Source organism: Pinus tabuliformis, chromosome 6 (genome assembly GCF_031772625.1).
Source record: "Pinus tabuliformis cultivar Carrire ecotype Pingquan chromosome 6, CPIR1, whole genome shotgun sequence".
Lineage (NCBI taxonomy): Eukaryota > Viridiplantae > Streptophyta > Pinopsida > Pinales > Pinaceae > Pinus > Pinus tabuliformis.
The window spans coordinates 870,163,285-870,183,725 of record NC_142292.1 but is presented as its reverse complement, the minus strand read 5'-3'; the positions used below and the strand labels follow the sequence as shown (position 1 = coordinate 870,183,725).

General features: G+C 38.8%; 1 protein-coding gene across 3 annotated transcripts in view; it reads left to right on the top strand.

Annotated features, from left to right (window-relative positions):
* LOC149261654 (P-loop containing nucleoside triphosphate hydrolases superfamily protein) overlaps window positions 1-20,441 on the top strand; it is a 407,150-nt gene that overhangs the window by 198,205 nt on the left and 188,504 nt on the right. For all 3 annotated transcript variants that reach the window (XM_089422575.1, XM_089422571.1, XM_089422565.1), the window contains one exon: window positions 4,803-4,934. In XM_089422575.1, coding sequence (XP_089278701.1) covers window positions 4,803-4,934 — 132 coding nt within the window. The remainder of the gene's footprint in view (window positions 1-4,802; window positions 4,935-20,441) is intronic.

Sequence of the window (20,441 nt, the reverse complement as noted above, 5' to 3'; positions counted from 1 at the left end):
TCTCAGATCCAAGACTCAAGATCATATTCATAACAAGCACTTGAGTTTTAGTGAGAGTATCAGTACCTTTGGAATTTCTATGGCTGTAAGAAATAGAGCAAAGAGTCCCCTAAGTAAGAACTGTCAAAATTTGCAAATTCTTACATTACTCATTTCAATTTGCAATTGTTGAGGGCAAGTTTCAAGTTTCAAATTCATTTGCTAATACTTTTTTTCCTTCCACCATTTTTGGAAGCTATTGGTGGCAATAATGTAATGTTCCAAACGAGATGTTTTGTTAAATTTGTAGCAATTCACTCAACCAAAAATTTTCCATAAAAATTATCATTCATTTAACAAAACATTGCCTTAAAATATAACCCATAGGATACGGAAAAATAGCCACAAGATGAACAGGAACAATCTCAGGTTTGTTATAATAGATAAACTAGGGTTACATGCACATACAACCAAAATAGTTGAGATGAAAAGTTGGTGTCCAAGATAATCTGCTGCATTGCTATGTTGGCCCTCCAAACTAAATTGAACTACACTGTTGATCTCTCTTGTGAATTTGGGATGAACTCACCAAGGGGAGATGGGTACTCGCCAAATCTCACTGAATCACTTGAGGGTTTCTGTCCTAGGGCTGCCAAGGAAGTAGAGAACTAAGTTCCCAACCTCTCATACAAGAAGAAATATCAAATCCAAGATGTCCTGTCTGCCCCTAACTTTGAAATTCCATCTTAATCATGCCATAAAGAACACTAAATAAAGGAAGATTACAAATCCTCCTGCCCTAATATTGCTTGCCCTCAAGCAATCCATATTTGTCGACCAATATGGCAGTCCCATACAACTAAGAATCAATACCTGGATCCCATACAAACCACTGGGTGATACCATACCTCCATGCCACCCAACCAAGAACGGGTCCCTTAACGCCCAGATCCCAGACCAAACTTTAACTCGACCTGCCATCAACAAATCCTCCTGGATCCCAATGCCACCATGGCCACTCATCAACACCCCTATCCCATGGCCCTAGCTGTGTTCTGCCTCTAGCTATGGCTGCTGCTTCTTCAACTGAATACCAACTCATCACCTCTCTCTTGTCTAACCCCTGACTCAATTCAAGGCCAATCCCATTCTCTTGATGCTGGGGTGGAACGCTGAAGGGCTTTCGACTTGTATCCCATTGCCAACTCAAGCATGTAGTATTTGTCATGTCTAAGAGTCCCCGCTCCACTATGCCCCTGTCTAAGGATATCATACCATCAATAATATACCAACTCATGATCTCCCGCCAATCTAATGTATGGATGCTTGCGCAAGGAATACGTCGACTAGGCTGATACTGGTTCATGCTCAATTCCTGACGCTCTGCCTAGTCAACCAACAAAACCTGTCCAAGAAATCTTGCCCCTCTCCCTATAATGGACAAAAGTGAGTATGCTGTGTTGCAAGCCCGATCTATGTACTCGTGGAGATGGATGCTGCCTAAAAATGCTACAGCTTTGTTGGCTGCCACTACATTTGTTTGCACCTCATCGATGGGTAAACCCAAAGATGGATGCACTACCATCTCCCTCGTCTGATAGGGATCTCTACGCTCCTCCAGTCCATCAATCTCCTGCAAAGTTGTCCTGTTAGACTCCATCAGCTCCTGAGGACAAGTGTCTGTAAATACTACCACCCAGCTAGCTGTCTGTATGTTAGTCTGCTCCTCATCAATGGATGACCCCAAGGGTGGCTGCTCATCCTCCTCCATCACAGGCACAATATGATCCTCCAACTGGCTCTCCACAAAAGGTTCATCGTGCATGTTGTGTATAACATTCTCCTTGGCTGACTCATGCTCCTCTATGTGCTCTCCATCCTGAATCATCACTGGTGACTCATCACCCTGAATGTCTCCCATAGGTCACTGAAACTTACTTCTAACTATCCCATCCTGTAGATCTTCTCGTTCCGGTTCCAACGAGCTATTACGCTAAGGTGTTCTGTCATGTATTCCTCCCTGAATGTCACCTTAAGCGTAATTAATTAAAAGTTGTCAGAATGCACCGGAACGAAAGGCAACGAGTTATTACGCTAAGGTGTTATGTCATGTATTCCTCCCTGAATGTCACCTTAAGCGTAATTAATTAAAAGTTGTCAGAATGCACCGGAACGAAAGGCAAACTATGTGGGTGATGGAATACACCAAGCAAATGCCATCGGACCTCATAGAAACTCCTCAAAACCCCATCAAAAGACCCTGGGCCCACTGAAGTTACAAACGTGCACCTATGACATGTCTACCCCTAACTCTAAAAGTCCATCTTAATAATGCCATAAAGAACACCAAAAAATGGAACATTACAAACAACTTGGTGGTGAATGCCCTCAATTGCAAAAATTTTCAATTTGAATATTGAGCCAGAGATGTAGTGCTTCATGGTGTGAGCAGAATTGGAGTGTGTTTGAGCATATACACACTAGGAAGAGGAACCATTTGGAGCAAAAGCGGTTGAATGCCATGGTTTTTGTTCAGTACAACCTTAGGTTGAGGCGCAACCAATTGCGGAATGAAACCCCTGAATCAAGCAACATTGTCTTGGCTGACTTTGATCCAACATCAGAATGGGTTATGGAGAGTCAAGCACCGACATTTGACAATGAAGACCTTTCTTGGTTGGACTCGGACCCAACTCCATAGGTTGCAGAGGTAGATATATCAGAAGCACTAGTAGCAACTTCGGGGCTAGAGGAATCAAGCCATAATCCTGTTGCAGACTTGGACGTTACTCATTCTTCAAATGAGGATGAGGAGGATGAACGGGATGATGATTCTAATGATGATTGATCATTGATTTGCTGTAGCTGTAGCCTGTAGTATTGTAGACTATAGTATCATACTATCATGTTATTTTGGACTATAAAGGCCTTTTAGAGCCGGCTTCTTGATTTTTGTAACTTTTTTGGTTCAACGATGTTTTGCACTAAGTGCTATTTTGATTATATGGACAATTACTTGCTATATAAATGAGAACTTTTGCATATTTGTGTATAAATGGTTTAGATTCATATGGATGCACATGAATATATCTGTTTTTTCTTTAAAATATGAATATTTTATGTGTTTTTTGTAAACTGGTTTTTTTTTTTTCCAGTTCTGACTGGTTCCTGGTCCACAAGGTTTTACGGTTCAGTTCTGATAACATTGCCACCGACAAGATCAAACCATATGTACTAAATTAGTCACGTGATGACTAGACAATCAAGAAATAAAACCATGGAAAAATCCATCTCGAATGAGATATCAACTCAGAATATCACCAAAGACCAAATACTTCATCATTGGAAATCCTGTTAAGCTCTAGGGTCACCAAACAATAACTTTCCGCCATACACCTCCCTCTGGACATCACAATACCTAACCTTTGAGGTAGTTAGTCAGAATGAGCCATAAGGGTAAGGCTGGCAAAAGTGTGTGTATGACCATAAGAAGCCCCTAAATCTGAAATTCAATGAATCAGAATATCTGCAAGTATCCGTCACATGTCACGGAATTCATAAGACAACATGTGCAGCGTAATGTTGGACAGCTAGAGGGTTCAATTGGCTATATTTTTTTATACAAATGGTACTATGCACACACAATGTTACATGGTGAAAAATCAGAACTTAGCTCGTTTATTCAGTGTCCTGTCTAGGTAGTTTTAATGATAATTTTGAAAGATGATACTCTTGTCTCTGGTTGAACATTAATTTACAATAGATCACGAGTTAGAGATTTTAGCCTCAGTGCAAGGATGTAAGAGCTAAATAAAAGAGGGTTGGAGGTGGCAGTTAAATTGTGAAAGTTTATTACTTAATGCATTGTCACTTACCAGATTCCATATCTGTCAATTAGCTATCCATATTGCACTTACTGTAACGAGCAACACAATCTTATATTTCTTTTGTATTGATCTTGTACTGCTTTAAAGTTCAAGGTTTGTTGGGTCACTTCAATATAGTTTTCCAGATGCTATAGCATTTTCTGTTTACCTACATACATAAGAAAGGTCTATTGTTTTGAAGGCATACAAAGAATGAATCCAGTGGCAGATCTTACAATATCACACATGATGTGAAACTCAAATTTTGTAGAACTTCATCGATCATGATACATAACAAAGTACTTGGGTCGATGATATCTTGCAGCATTGCATCAAATCCATTTATTGTAGAAGATATCATGCTTATTCTTGTTCCGGTGATTTGGATGCTACTAATAAGCATGATTAGACTTGGATAAACATGAACAGTATAGAGTGTTTCTTCCTCCGATAGATTATATAGTTTAGGTTTATGTACTAGTTTCTTTACAATAACATGGTTATATTATACTGTGCATTGAAGATATGAACCTTAGGTTATTAGTGGTCCTCCTTTAATTAATATCTATCTTAGTTTCTGGGTTTTAGATCTTCATTTTTCTGAGAGTGAAATGCTCCAGTTTGCACCTTGGTAAGAAGCAAAGATAATTGGACTGACAGGTTGGTTTGCAGTACATTGAATACCATTGATATAAAGATGACTGTTTTCTTTAATTTTTGATGGGTCCTTTTCTCTGCTACATTCTTCTGTTAGTAGGCCTACATGTCTGATGTTTTGAATTCTATTTCTTTGCTGTAACCTTTTAATTATTTGTGAAACATATAACCTTCGATTTTGATGGCTGCATTTCAAAGTTAGTATCAATTACTTGGAAAGCAATCTAGAAGATATCATGTAACTTTCTACTAGCTCTCTATTGTGGTTATCTGTTTTAAGAGCTATATTCTTGTATCCAGGGTGTTCCACTGTTGTACGTTCCGCTCGAGGTAGTGATGTCAAAGTACTATGGTGAAAGTGAGCGGCTGTTGGGATCTATATTTAATCTTGCAAATGAACTTCCTGATGGTGCTATTATTTTTTTGGATGAGGTATCCTGATATAAACTTCAGTGAATGTTTAGAGAAGAATGAAGTGTGGATGTAGAGAAACTTTCCTCTTGAAACTGTACTAATCTCCTCAGCTTATGAGTGTCTTCAAAATAGTGCTTGCATTTGCTTTGATTTTTGAATCTGTAGAAAATAGATTTTATTCTGTAATTGATGTTTTCAATAGCAATGAAGATGCCTTCAGATTTTGAGAACCCTAGGTTTTACACTAGAGTTCTCAAACAAGTTGAATATATGTATTTGCAATTGTCTATGTCATCCCTTTCTGATTGATCTACTCTGTCACTAAAGTAGGTAATGTTGATTTGTAATGAAAGAGAGTTACACTGCGTTGTCATAATCTTACATGCAAGCAACATTGTGTGGGAATTGATCGCCTTCCCTAGGGGACCACATCCTTTTGTTTCCACTGCCCAGTGGTGGTCAAGCAGGTTTTCCCCCTTTCACTGACATTATTTGGGATTTACATTGATGAGATGTATGCACAGCTCAGGGATCAGACTGATGTTGATGATGGTTGTGTTCTACACATATTGATTGCATTATTCCTATTTGTAGATGATGTGGTCCTCTTGGCCCCCTCCCTCGCTAGTTCTATGACTACATATAGATGTTGGTGAACCCTAACAGGACTAAGGTTATGATCTTTAATTTCTCTAGTAACATGACAAATTTCCAGAGGGGGTGAGGTGGAGATCACTAAAACATACACTTACTTTGGGGTCCAATTCATGGGTCCTACATTTGGGATAAGACATGCTTCCCATCCTAAGTTGCATGATATGGGGAAAAGAGTATGTGTTTCTGAAGTGGAAATACACTAGAAACCTAAGTCACATGACACAAGGACACGAGACACGGAGGACACGTAAATACGTGGTATTCAATACGAAATGCAGAGACCTGGAAACAGGACACGGGGGACACGTTTTATATATATTTAATAAAAATATATATATATATATATATATATATATATATACCGAAATATAGTTTTTTATCCATATTAAATTGCAGGTTGCAGCTTATCTAATCAAATTAAAATATAATTACTTCTCAAAGTTCATAGTTCAATTCAAACGTCAGATAACTTGATGTGCATTATACAATTCAAACTTTAGAATTGAACCGACTCACAGACGCTGTGACAAATATGGGAGTAACTGTGTGTCATGTACCCAGTCGCCTTCCCTTGAGCAGTGGGCCACCATCTGAAAGGAATTCTTTCATTTCTGCCCATCTGATTTTTGTAACAGGTTTCTTATGTAATCTACAAGAATTTTTTTGATTACAAAGCTGATATTGTTTCCATGGAAACTGAACGGTCATGAATCAGATAATGATTCTCATATATTGCAGAGGATTAATGAACAAAGACTTGTTTCTATTCATCCATTATAACCAGGCTTTACAGAGAAAAATTACAATAGTTAGCAATCTGAAAATAGTGCCATGCATATATAATTCACATATACTGCAAGGCCCCATAAACATAAGCAGCATCAAGTAAGTCCACATTTCATTTATCATATTATGATCTTCGCATTTAAAGAGCCATAATTTATTCATTTTCAAGCACACGTATGAAACAATGAAAATGCCAGGAATAACAGAGCTTAATAGAACAGCAAATAGGAGTACTCAATCAAATCTGTCCATGGCAACTGGCTACATCAGAGCTATTCACCACCCAGCCACCTGCTTTCAACATGGGCACACCCCTGAGCTGGGCTATGAAGCAACAAGGGCTAAGGAACTTTCTACTGGGCTCGATTCTCCCTCAACCCAACCCAAAATGCTCAGGACTCAGCCAAGTCTCTTGCTTAGAATATTTCAGGCTTCTCAACCATCCTTGAATCACCGTGCGGAATTCTCTTCTCTGCTATGCACTCTAGTAGAAAATCATCTCAGTCCATCTGCTGATTGCCCTCTGGTGAAACCTGGTATTATAGTCTTCCAAATGTAAAGACACGACTCGAAAACGGAGAATACGCGTATTCAAAAAGTATGACACGACTAGAAAACGTAGAATACGTATTCTATTTTTAGAATACGTTAAAAAACGTATTGGACACGTATTTTGGACGTTTTCGTGTCCAATACGCAAAATACGGGACACGGCACCCTAGGGGACGTGTCCTGTGACTTAGCTAGAAACTTGATCGCCCAAAAATTTGAAAACAGGGAAATGTCATATATATATATATATATAACACATCATATTGAAACTTGGAAGGAAATCATTATGAATAAATGACCAAGAACCTTTAAATGACAAACATAAATGACAAGCAATGTTTTGCCATCGCTTATATTGATCGTCATCATTAGCATCGCTCATTGCCTCCACCTCAATTCTCTAGCGACATCGGTAAGCACCACCCAATTTTGATGAAACTACCCAATTCAAGTCTTAAAATACTGTACAAAAATCTTAGCATGCCTAATCAATGATTTTGGTTTGAGTCAAGGGTACATTTTTACATTATTTGGAATTTACTTGGATGAGATGGAAACACAGCTCAAGGAGCAGACTCATGTTGAGGATGGTTGTGTTTGTTAGGATATTCTGATACATAGGAAATAGTTAAGTATAACTTGGTCTAGTATAGAGTTAGGTAAAGTGTGTTTCTTTACTATGTACATTTTGTAACTTACAATCCGACGGTCATGATATGTAGTGATCTGACGGTTCATTCTCTCCTTGGTATTACCGACACTTGATCCGTGGCTTAACACCCGATTGGTCCGTGATCTCTATTTAAAGAGCATGGAGGGTCATTTGTAGGTTAACCGTTTATGAGAGAAGCTTATGTAAATTTTCGTACTTTTATTAATAAATTGCCTGAAGTGGCCCCATTGGCTCAGGCCGTGGACTGTTTCCCTCTTTGAGGGTTTTAACCACGTCAAAAGTATTGGTGTATTGATCTGCGATCTGTTTGTGAGCGGTGTCCTTTGGTGTTCTGTCTCAGAAAGTTACCCTGTAAATTCCTACATGGTATCAGAGCTATTTGAGGGCCGCGTCCGTTGGTGATCCAAATCTGAAGCCAGTAGAACTGCATCCGACTACCGTTTCCTAGATCTACTGTTTCTGACTGCTTTCGGGCCGAGAGGACTACTCTGTTGTGTTGGGAGCATCTGTTCTAGTGAGGAACCCCTTTTGTTTCACGCGAAAAGGTTTCCGGTAGCCCTAGCTGTGTCATTTTTAAGATCTGGAGGTATACAGTGTTTATTTGCAGTTTACAGTTATTTTCTCTCTGTTTATTTCGGTTTCGGTTTATTTGGCTTTTTTTATTACGGGATCTATACCTTTTATTTCTGCGTATGCTCTTTGCCCCGCGACTCTGTGCGATCTGGGCAAATCAGAAACAGAAAGGAAGGATTTTTCTCATGCGTATGCTCTTTTCCGCTACGCCTTAGTGTGATCTCAGAAAATTAGAAACATTGAGGAAAATATTTAGTTTCCGGCTAAAGCTAACTTCGAGCCGTAAGGTTCTTTCTTTTTTGTATGTCCGTGTTGGGTTTTGTATTTTTTGTTTTGTAGGGAAAAAGAGCTTTTTCAAAGCAAGCACGCAACCCAAAGCTTCAACCCCCCCTTTCTCTCTCTCTATCAAACTTTTTGTATAGCTCACTTGGTTCAAAGCTAATTTATGAGAGTAGAGGTCTTGAGTTCAAGTCTCCTTTTTTTTGGAAAGGGGGTGTTTTTTTCATTTCCGCACATTCCCGCTCTTCGTCGGCAACTTCATCAATTTTTTTTCAAAAAGACATAATTTCTTCATTCGGAAGCCGTTTTCAGAACCGTTTTTTTTGAAACGGCCTAATTTTTCGAGATCTTTCCATTGGAACACTTAGTTTCAGCATCTATAGCTTCAGTTTCTGTTAAAATGGAAAGTCCATGCCAAGTTATTCTTGACAGCACCAACTACTTCCAATGGTGGTCCTACATTGTGGATTTACTTAGAAGTAAAGGTCTCTACAGAATAGCCACAGGCCAAGAAACCAAACCGAAAGATGAAGATAAGGCAGCTAAATGGGAAAATAGGCAAGATCAAGCACGTGGGTTGATAGGGATGTCTATTTCTTCAGATCTTAGATTCCATATTGCAGAACTTGATGCTCCTGAAGAAGCAATGAAACAGATTACTAAAGTCTTTGGAATTAAAAATGAACTTAGAGCCCATCAACTTGAAAATGAGTTGCTTACATTGGACTTGCATTGAAGATTTTCTGTCCAAGCTCAAGACCCTTAGACTTCTCTTGGAAGGTGTTAAGGTTAAGAAAGAAGATAGTAACCTTATATATTCTATTCTTACTAAGTTGGGACCAGTCTACTATGTGTTTGTTTCCACCTTCCATTCTACAAGAGAAGCCTTCATTTCTCAAGGACAAGACTACAAGTCCCCTTTCTTTGATTCTTTTTGTGATTCTTTAATAAGAGAACAAGAAAAACTCTTACACCTTGGTCTTCTTAATCTTGGAAACTCTTCTAAGAAAGCGTTAGCCGCCCAGCAGCAACCAAATCCAAAGAATCCTAAGAAGTTGTATCCTAAAAAGAATGGTCCTAAACCAAACAAGGGTCTTAAGCAATTTCAGCCTCAAAATGAAAAATCATTTCAACAAAATGATAAGACAAATAAAAAGAAAGGGAAGAAGACTGATAGACATTGCAACTTTTGTAATCGAGATGGCCACTTAGAATCCAAATGCTTTAAGAAGATGGAAGCCTTGGAAGCAGCAATGAAGAAGCATAACATCCATTTGGAGCACTCTTCAACTTCAACTTCATCTTCAGGAATGGCACTTTCAGCATGTGGTTGTCAAGCATCTCGGTCTGGCTATGCACTAAATGTATCTTCTTCTTCTCATTCTCATGAGTGGCTCATTGATTCTGGAGCTTCTTATCACATGGCCGAAAACAAAGCCATGTTTTCTTCTTTAAATGATTGTAACACCAAAAATATATATGTTGGTGATGATAGATCTCTTAGTGTTGTAGGGATTGGAACTGTTCATATAGACAATGGTCAGTTTAATGATGTATTATGTGTTCCAACCTTATCCTGCAACCTTCTATCTGTATATCAGATAACCCATTCAGGTGAAGGTAAAATCGTTGAATTTTCACCTCACGATGTTGTAATTAAGGACCTAAGAGATCCTAGACAGATTTTAGCTACTGGCATTGCTGATGATTCTACAAGGTTGTATGAGTTTCACAACTTTGGGTCATCAAATCTTCCCTCAGTATTTGTTGCTCATAATGATGAAGTGAGCAAACTTTGGCATGAGCGATTTGGTCACTTAAACTATCGTTCTCTTCAGAATCTATGTAAAGAAAATATGGTGACAGGTCTTCCAATGGTATCTTGCAGAGATGGTGTTTGTTCCGGATGTGTACTCAGAAAACATCATCGGGACATTTTTGAAAAACGTGCCTCTTGGCACGCCTCAGCCCCTTTACAGCTTGTGCATAGTGATTTATGTGGTCCACTTCCAATTGTTTCCTTCTCTGGCTACAAGTATTTCTTAACTTTCATTGATGATTTCTCCAGACGCACTTGGGTATACTTCTTAAAACTCAAGAGTGAAGTATTTAACATGTTCTTGGCCTTTAAGGCCTTTGTTGAAACACAATCTGGACATCAAATTCTTAAGCTAAGATCTGATAATGGCGGAGAATATGTTAAAAACAACTTCATCAACTTTTGCACTGAGCATGGAATTCAAATGCAATATACTGTTCCATATACTCCACAACAAAATGGTGTAGCTGAAAGGGAGAATCACACCTTAAAGGAAATGGCTAATTGTATGCTTCAATCTAAAGGACTTAGTCTTAATTATTGGGCAGAAGCAATTAACTGTGCAAATTACATAATAAATCGCACTCCTACTAAGGTTTTAAAGAATATCACTCCAGAAGAAGCATGGAGCTCAATTAAACCAGATGTAAGTCACTTTCGTGTTTTTGGAAGTGAAGCATGGGCCCATATTCCAAATGAGAAACATAAAGCTTTAGAACCTAAGAGTGAAAAATGTATTTTTGTTGGATATTCTGAAGATGTCAAAGGATATAGACTTATTCCACTTAAGTCCAAGAATGTTATCATTAGAAGAGATGTAAAGTTTGCTGAAAATATATCGGCCTACGAGCCTAGTTCGGCGGATGTGCCACCTCTTCCTATCTCTTCTACTTTTGAAAATATTTCTTCTTCAGATGATGAAAGCGAGGATGACAATCCTCCCCCACCTTCTCAGGATCCTCCTTCAGCTCCTCAGCTTCCAAAATGGGTCCGTGCTACTCGGGATGTAGCAGGTGATCTTGTCGGTGATCCTACAGATCAGCGACGTACACGTTCTCAGTTCGAGAGAGCCTCTTCTTTACTGGCTCAAGCTTCAGTGAATTATGATCCTGACACCTTTGCAGAAGCTTCAGGCCATCCAGATTGGGAAGCAACTATGAATGAAGAATATCATTCATTATTGGCAAATGATACATGGGATCTTGTTCCTCTACCAAAGGGACGAAAACTTGTTAGATGCAAATGGGTTTATAGAACCAAGTATGGACCAGATGGGAAAGTTGATAAACATAAAGCTCGTCTTGTTGCTAAGGGTTTTTCACAAGTCGAAGACATTGACTACACTGAAACCTTCTCCCCTGTTGCCAAAATGAACTCTATCCGCCTTGTTCTTTCCCTTGCTGCCTCTTTCAAATGGGAAGTCCATCAGATGGATGTTAAATCTGCCTTCTTGCATGGGGACTTGCATGAAGAAATCTATATGGAACAACCTACTGGCTTTATACAAACAGACTCCAGCCTTGTATGTCGGCTTAAGAAATCCCTTTATGGTCTCAAGCAAGCTCCTCGAGCTTGGTATGCCAAAATGGATAACTTTCTTTTAGAAAATGGCTTTTCTAGGTGTCATTCTGACAATACTGTCTACACCAAGAAAGTGGGCAAGTCTCTTATCATTCTTGTTCTTTATGTTGATGATCTTATCCTGACTGGTAGTGATCCCAACCTCATAAACCATGTGAATTCTAGCCTTAAAAGGAAGTTTGAAATGACAGACTTAGGACACTTACATTATTTTCTTGGTCTTCAAGTCTTGCAATCCAAGGAAGGTATTTCCCTTTCCCAGTCCAAGTATGCTTGTGATATTCTACGCCATTTTCACATGGAAGACTGTAAGCTAGCCCCTTCTCCCTTTCAGTCTGGAGTCAAACTTTCAGTCACTTGTACTTCTCCTGAAGTTGATGCTACCTTATACTGTCAACTTGTAGGAAAACTTTTGTATCTAACCCATACCCGTCCTGACCTTTCCTTTGTTGTTGGCCTTGTTGCTCGGTTTATGCAAAACCCACGTGAAAGTCATTGGAAAGCAGCTAAAAGAATACTTCGTTATCTTCGAGGTACAGTTCAGTTTGGGATTCATTACAGTGCCGAAGCATCTCCTCTATTGGTTGGTTTCACTGATTCCGATTGGGCTGGTGACCCTGATGATCGGAAGTCTACTGCAGGTTATGTGTTCACTCTTGGTTCAGGACCTATTACATGGGCTTGCAAGAAACAAGGTGCCATTTCTCTTTCTTCAGCAGAAGCAGAATATCGTGGTGCCGTAAAAGCTAGTAAGGAAGCCTTGTGGCTTCGTCAGATCCTGTCAGAGTTTGGCTTTCAACAGCAACATCCGACTACACTTTGGTGTGATAATCAAAGTGCCATTCAACTATGCAAAGATCCAGTCCAACATCAGCGCAACAAACACATTGAACTGCACATGCACTTCATCAGAAAGCTCATCCACGACCATGTTCTTGAAGTGCAATATTGTTCAACATATGATCAAGTTGCAGACATCTTTACAAAGGCTCTCACAGAGGCAAAGTTCACTAAACTTCGATTTATGGTTGGAGTTCAGGAAGTTGTCACTAAGGGGGGATAGGCTCTAGTGCCTCCTTCCTTCTCCTATTGTGTCATATTTGTAAATCCTTCAATCCTATCCCAAGTTGTTCTTAAGGGGGGATGTTAGGATATTCCGACACATAGGAAATAGTTAAGTATAACTTGGTCTAGTATAGAGTTAGGTAAAGTGTGTTTCTTTACTATGTACATTTTGTAACTTACAATCCGATGGTCACGATATGTAGTGATCCGACGGTTCATTCTCTCCTTGGTATTACCGACACTTGATCCGTGGCTTAACACCCGATTGGTCCATGATCTCTATTTAAAGAGCATGGAGGGTCATTTGTAGGTTAACCGTTCATGAGAGAATCTTATGTAAATTTTCATTCTTTTATTAATAAATTGCCTGAAGTGGCTGCGTTGGCTCAGGCCGTGGAGGGTTTTAACCACGTCAAAAGTACTGGTGTATTGATCTGCGATCTGTTTGTGAGCGGTGTCTTTTGGTGTTCTGTTTGAGGAACTTACCCTGTAAATTCCTACAGTTTTCTACACATCTTGATTGCATTACTCCTATTTGTAGATGATGTGGTCCTCTTGGCCTCCTCCCTTTCTACTCTTATGACTACATATAGATGTTGCTGAACCCTAACAAGACTAAAGTTATGATCTTTAATACCTCTAATAACACCACAAATATATCTATATATATATATATATCTATATCTATATATATATATATATATATATATATATATATTGAAACTTGGAAAAAAATCACTATGAATAAATGAGCAAGAACATTTAAATGACAAATATAAATGACAAGCAATGTTCCACCATCACTTATATTGAGATCCTCATCATTAGTATCACTTATTGCCTCTACCTCAATCCTTTAGGGACATCAGTGAACACCAACCAATTTTTATGAAACTATCTAATCCAAGCTTTAAAATATGGTAGAATAAGCTTAGCATGCCTAGTCATTGATTTTGGTTTAAGTGAAGGGTACATTTTTGCTAGGGAGACAATAGAGGTGTCCAACAAGAAATATCACTAACATCAAGATACATAAAACACTTGGTGCTCTTGATTAACGACCAATTCCATGTTGAAAAATGTAGCTATGGTCGGTCTTCATAATATTATTTTATTGATATCTTTTGAATAATTAAAATTATTATTGACAAGCATGTTCTTCATCCTTTGTATTGGTCAAAAGAAAAATATAGAAGGGCATGTTCTTCGTGACCCTTTCAAAGGAAGAAAATTGAATTTTGTTGAGTGGCGTTTAATCTAGCAAGTGTTAGATATAAGTTGTCATTGATGGCAAATTGATGGAAAAGAAAAAGATGGTTACAAGCACACTTTGGAGCCATTTTCAGTATCGCAAATCATCTCACGTGCACTTAGAAAATGCTCAAATGAATAGAGCTTTCAAAGAGCTTTCCAGTGGTATATTGAAGTTTGAAAATGGCTTCCTGGAACAAAAGTTAATGAAGGTCAAAGTTCAAAACTTAAAAAGGTTAAAAGAGTCAAAACAATCAAGGTTCAAAGTCAGGCCTTAAGGCTAGTTGGAGGTTGGGAGCAAGTGTAGGTGCGCATCAAGGAAATGCTCTGACTCCATTGACCTTCGACCCTTGACCTCGACCTCGACCTTGTGGGACTTGATACAGCATGACACATGGTATATTTTGATTGGCTAATGGTGGTGATGTGGAAGCATAGTTGGAGCCACAGTGATGCATGACAAAAGCATGACATAAGCACAGGTGACATGGTAGTACAAATTGAGGACATGTGGCATGCTGATTTGGACTTTTTGGTTGGCCAAGTGGGCCAAATTTAGGTGACACATGGCATAACTCAGGGGCTTCTATGTGGCAAAAGATGATGTGGCAAAACCTTGAAATTCGAGCTAGGGGTTGTGTTCAATGAAGTTTTCCTCTGTATTTGTTTTTTGGGCGAAAAATCAAAAGAAATTGGGCTTGGGTCGGGACTGCGGGCCAGTTAGGCCTCCAGGCTAGTTTGAGAGAAATGTCGGCACATAGCAGGGAAAGTGGGCCGACCTTCAACCTCCCAACCAACATTGAAAGACGCGGCCAACGAAGGTTATATGCACTGTTTTGCTCCTTATTTGGAATTTTCCCCATAACTAATTTGCTAGAGCATTGGGATAGATGACTTGGCAGTTCAGATAGCAGCATGGACAAAATTAGAGACATATTTAGAAAATCGGCCAAACTTGGTAGTAAACCAAATTTAGAAAAGTCTTGCTAAAACCTGCAAAATTCTAGCATTGAGAAAATTGACAGATTAATTTAGATTTTCTCACAGAGACAACAGATCAAAGATTGAAGACTAATTGAACACTTTCAGAAGACTTGACAAAAGTGGGAGATAAGCAAAAATAATCGTTTATGCATTATAAGGAGTTGAACTTAACATTGTTGAATGGTGTTGTCATTGATGTAAACATTGGCTTTTGACTTTGACTCAAACACCTGTCATTGATGTCAAACGATTAATGAATTCTCTTATATTTGTCTGAATTACATCAAGTTGGAAGCTCCACTGAAGGTTGGCTGGAAACCCTAGTTCTAGGGTTTGGGTTCCTTAGACTAAGGACATACCCTGCACTTCTCAAAGGATTTTGAAGAAGCTAATCATTGAATTTGTCTTGGAGATCCTCACTAATTGATTCTCCTCGTCGAGATGATTCCCGTGGTAAGTGGTATGCTCAAAGAGGCCTCCTAGTTTGAGAGATATTTGTGTTTGAAGTTGAAGACCCTAGTCAATGGTCAAAACCCCAGGCGGTGACCATATGGTCAAGTCAAAAGTTCATAGGATCACTCACCTTAGATGAAAATAGTTATTTTCATGGAAAAATATCATTTATAAATATTAACCAATGATAAAATTAACTTTATTAAATAACCAATAATTAAGGATTAATGTTATGGGTCAAAATAAAGGAACTTTATTAAAACACAAAGTTTTTTGTTTTAAGACAAATTAAATTTAAATCCTAATGTTCCTCTAAATAGGAAAGTCAAAGTAAATACCCACCACTTTAATAACTTAGAAGCCCCTTCTTAAATTAAAAGAAATAAAATCAAGTCAAAAGAATTAAATCCCATCTATCCTTGGATTTCATGTTAAATAAAGTTTAATTTCTAAAGGGACTATCCTTCCTAAACTCCTCCAGCGAATCTTCTAATTAGAACCCCTTCCATCCAAACAAAAAAAAAAAAACTCTATATAATACCATTTCTATTAGACCTAAAATGATACGAACCTCTACGAAAATCTTTAAAAGATAGCTTTGTAATTCGTCTCTGTACAGAACAGTGAAATACCAAAAGTGTTTGGTTTGGGAATTTTTTGTGTTCTATTTTGGTGTTAAGGTTTCGATTGGGACTTATTCTTGCAAGGTCACGATCAAGCATAAGGGTCATCCCTCTTTGAATTCAAGGACAATGATGGCTCAGTTAGAAGCTAATTTTGTGTGTCTTGGGATTTCTTTTCTAGGTACAGGGATTCTCTATGGGTAATTTATTGCAGGTCTCCCAATATCTTTTGTAAGAATTTACAGGGTAAGTTCCTCAGACAGAACACCAAAGAACACTGCTCACAAACAGATCACAGATCAATACACCAGTACTTTTGACGTGGTTAAAGCCCTCAAAGAGGGAAACAGTCCACGACTTGAGCCAATGCGGCCACTTCAGGCAATTTATTAATAAAAGAATGAAAATTTACATAAGCTTCTCTCATGGACGGTTAACCTACAAATGACCCTCCATGCTCTTCAAATAGAGATCATGGACCAATCGGGTGTTAAGCCACAGATCAAGTGTCGGTAATACCGAGGAGAGAATGAACCGTCGGATCACTACATATCGTGACCGTCGGATTGTAAGTTACAAAATGTACATGGTAAAGAAACACACTTTACCTAACTCTACACTAGACCAAGTTATACTTAACTATTTCTTATGTGTCGGAATATCCTAACATTCCCCCTTAAGAACAACTTGGGATAGGATTGAAGGATTTACAAATATGACACAATAGGAGAAGGAAGGAGGCACTAGAGCCTATCCCCCCTTAGTGACAACTTCCTGAACTCCAACCATAAATTGAAGTTTAGTGAACTTCGCCTCTGTGAGAGCCTTTGTAAAGATGTCTGCAATTTGATCATCTGTTGAACAATATTGCACTTCAAGAACATGGTCGTGAATGAGCTTTCTGATGAAGTGCATGTGCAGTTCAATGTGTTTGCTGCGCTGATGTTGGACTGGATCTTTGCATAGTTGAATGGCACTTTGATTATCACACCAAAGTGTAGTCGGATGTTGCTGCTGAAAGCCAAACTCTGACAGGATCTGACGAAGCCACAAGGCTTCCTTACTAGCTTCTACGACACCACGATACTCTGTTTCTGTTGAAGACAGAGAAATGGCACCTTGTTTCTTGCAAGCCCATGTAATAGGTCCTGAACCAAGAGTGAACACATAACCTGCAGTAGACTTCCGATCATCAGGGTCAACAGCCCAATCGGAATCGGTGAGACCAACCAATAGAGGAGATGCTTCGGCACTGTAATGAATCCCAAACTGAACTGTACCTTGAACATAACGAAATATTCTTTTAGCTGCTTTCCAATGACTTTCAGGTGGGTTTTGCATAAACCGAGCAACAAGGCCAACGACAAAGGAAAGGTCAGGACGAGTATGGGTTAGATACAAAAGTTTTCCTACAAGTTGACGGTATAAGGTAGCATCAACTTCAGGAGAAGTACAAGTGACTGAAAGTTTGACTCCAGACTGAAAGGGAGAAGGGGCTGGCTTACAGTCTTCCATGTGAAAATGGCATAGAATATCACACGCATACTTGGACTAGGAAAGGGAAATACCTTCCTTGGATTGCAAGACTTGAAGACCAAGAAAATAATGTAAGTGTCCTAAGTCTGTCATTTCAAACTTCCTTTTAAGGCTGGATTTCACATGGTTTATAAGGTTGGGATCACTACCAGTGAGGATAAGATCATCAACATAAAGAACAAGAAGGATAAGAGACTTGCCCACTTTCTTGGTGTAGACAGTATCGTCAGAATGACACCTAGAAAAGCCATTTTCTAAAAGAAAGTTATCCATTTTGGCATACCAAGCTCGAGGAGCTTGCTTGAGACCATAAAGGGATTTCTTAAGCCGACATACAAGGCTGGAGTCTGTTTGTATAAAGCCAATAGGTTGTTCCATATAGATTTCTTCATGCAAGTCCCCATGCAAGAAGGCGGATTTAACATCCATTTGATGGACTTCCCATTTGAAAGAGGCAGCAAGGGAAAGAACAAGGCGGATAGAGTTCATTTTGGCAACAGGGGAGAAGGTTTCAGTATAGTCAATGCCTTTAACCTGTGAAAAACTCTTAGCAACAAGACGAGCTTTATGTTTATCAACTTTCCCATCTGGTCCATACTTGGTTCTGTAAACCCATTTGCATCTAACAAGTTTTCGTCCCTTTAGTAGAGGAACAAGATCCCATGTATCATTTGCCAATAATGAATGATATTCTTCATTCATAGTTGCTTCCCAATCTGGATGGCCTGAAGCTTCTGCAAAGGTGTCAGGATCATAATTCATTGAAGCTTGAGCCAGTAAAGAAGAGGCTCTTTCAAATTGAGAATGTGTACGTCGCTGATCTATAGGATCACCGGCAAGATCACCTGCTGCATCCCGAGTAGCACGGACCCATTTTGGAAGCTGAGGAGTTGAAGGAGGATCCTAAGAAGGTGGGGGAGGATTTTCATCCTCACTTTCATCATCTGAAGAAGAAATATTTTCAAAAGTAGAAGAGATAGGGAGAGGTGGCACATCCGCCGAACTAGGCTCGTAGGCCGATATATTTTCAACAAACTTTACATCTCTTCTAATGATAACATTCTTGGACTTAAGTGGAATAAGTCTATATCCTTTGACATCTTCAGAATATCCAACAAAAATACATTTTTCACTCTTAGGTTCTAAAGCTTTATGTTTCTCATTTGGAATATGGGCCCATGCTTCACTTCCAAAAACACGAAAGTGACTTACATCTGGTTTAATTGAGCTCCATGCTTCTTCTGGAGTGATATTCTTTAAAACCTTAGTAAGAGTGTGATTTATTATGTAATTTGCACAGTTAATTGCTTCTGCCCAATAATTAAGACTAAGTCCTTTAGATTGAAGCATACAATTAGCCATTTCCTTTAAGGTGTGATTCTCCCTTTCAGCTACACCATTTTGTTGTGGAGTATATGGAACAGTATATTGCATTTGAATTCCATGCTCAGTGCAAAAGTTGATGAAGTTGTTTTTAACATATTCTCCGCCATTATCAGATCTTAGCTTAAGAATTTGATGTCCAGATTGTGTTTCAACAAAGGCCTTAAAGGCCAAGAACATGTTAAATACTTCACTGTTGAGTTTTAAGAAGTATACCCAAGTGCGTCTGGAGAAATCATCAATGAAAGTTAAGAAATACTTGTAGCCAGAGAAGGAAACAATTGGAAGTGGACCACATAAATCACTATGCACAAGCTGTAAAGGGGCTGAGGCGTGCCAAGAGGCACGTTTTTCAAAAATGTCTCGATGATGTTTTCCGAGTACACATCCGGAACAAACACCATCTCTGCAAGATACCATTGGAAGACCTGTCACCATATTTTCTTTACATAGATTCTGAAGAGAACGATAGTTTAAGTGACCAAATCGCTCATGCCAAAGTTTGCTCACTTCATCATTATGAGCAACAAATACTGAGGGAAGATTTGATGACCCAAAGTTGTGAAACTCATACAACCTTGTAGAATCATCAGCAATGCCAGTAGCTAAAATCTGTCTAGGATCTCTTAGGTCCTTAATTACAACATCGTGAGGTGAAAATTCAACGATTTTACCTTCACCTGAATGGGTTATCTGATATACAGATAGAAGGTTGCAGGATAAGGTTGGAACACATAATACATCATTAAACTGACCATTGTCTATATGAACAGTTCTAGTCCCTACAACACTAAGAGATCTATCATCACCAACATATATATTTTTGGTGTTACAATCATTTAAAGAAGAAAACATGGCTTTGTTTTTCGCCATGTGATAAGAAGCTCTAGAATCAATGAGCCACTGAGCACTCATGAGAATGAGAAGAAGAAGATACATTTAGTGCATAGCCAGACCGAGATGCTTGACAACCACATGCAGAAAGTGCCATTCCTGAAGATGAAGTTGAAGTTGAAGAGTGCTCCAAATGGATATTATGCTTCTTCATTACTGCTTCCAAGGCTTCCATCTTCTTAAAGCATTTGGATTCTAAGTGGCCATCTCGATTGCAAAAGTTGCAATGTCTATCAGTCTTCTTCCCTTTGTTTTTATTTGTCTTATCATTTTGTTGAAATGATTTTTCATTTTGAGGCTGAAATTGCTTAGGACCGTTGTTTGGTTTAGGACCATTCCTTTTAGGATACAACTTCTTAGGATTCTTTGAATTTGGTTGCTGTTGGGCGGCTAAAGCTTTCTTAGAAGAGTTTCCA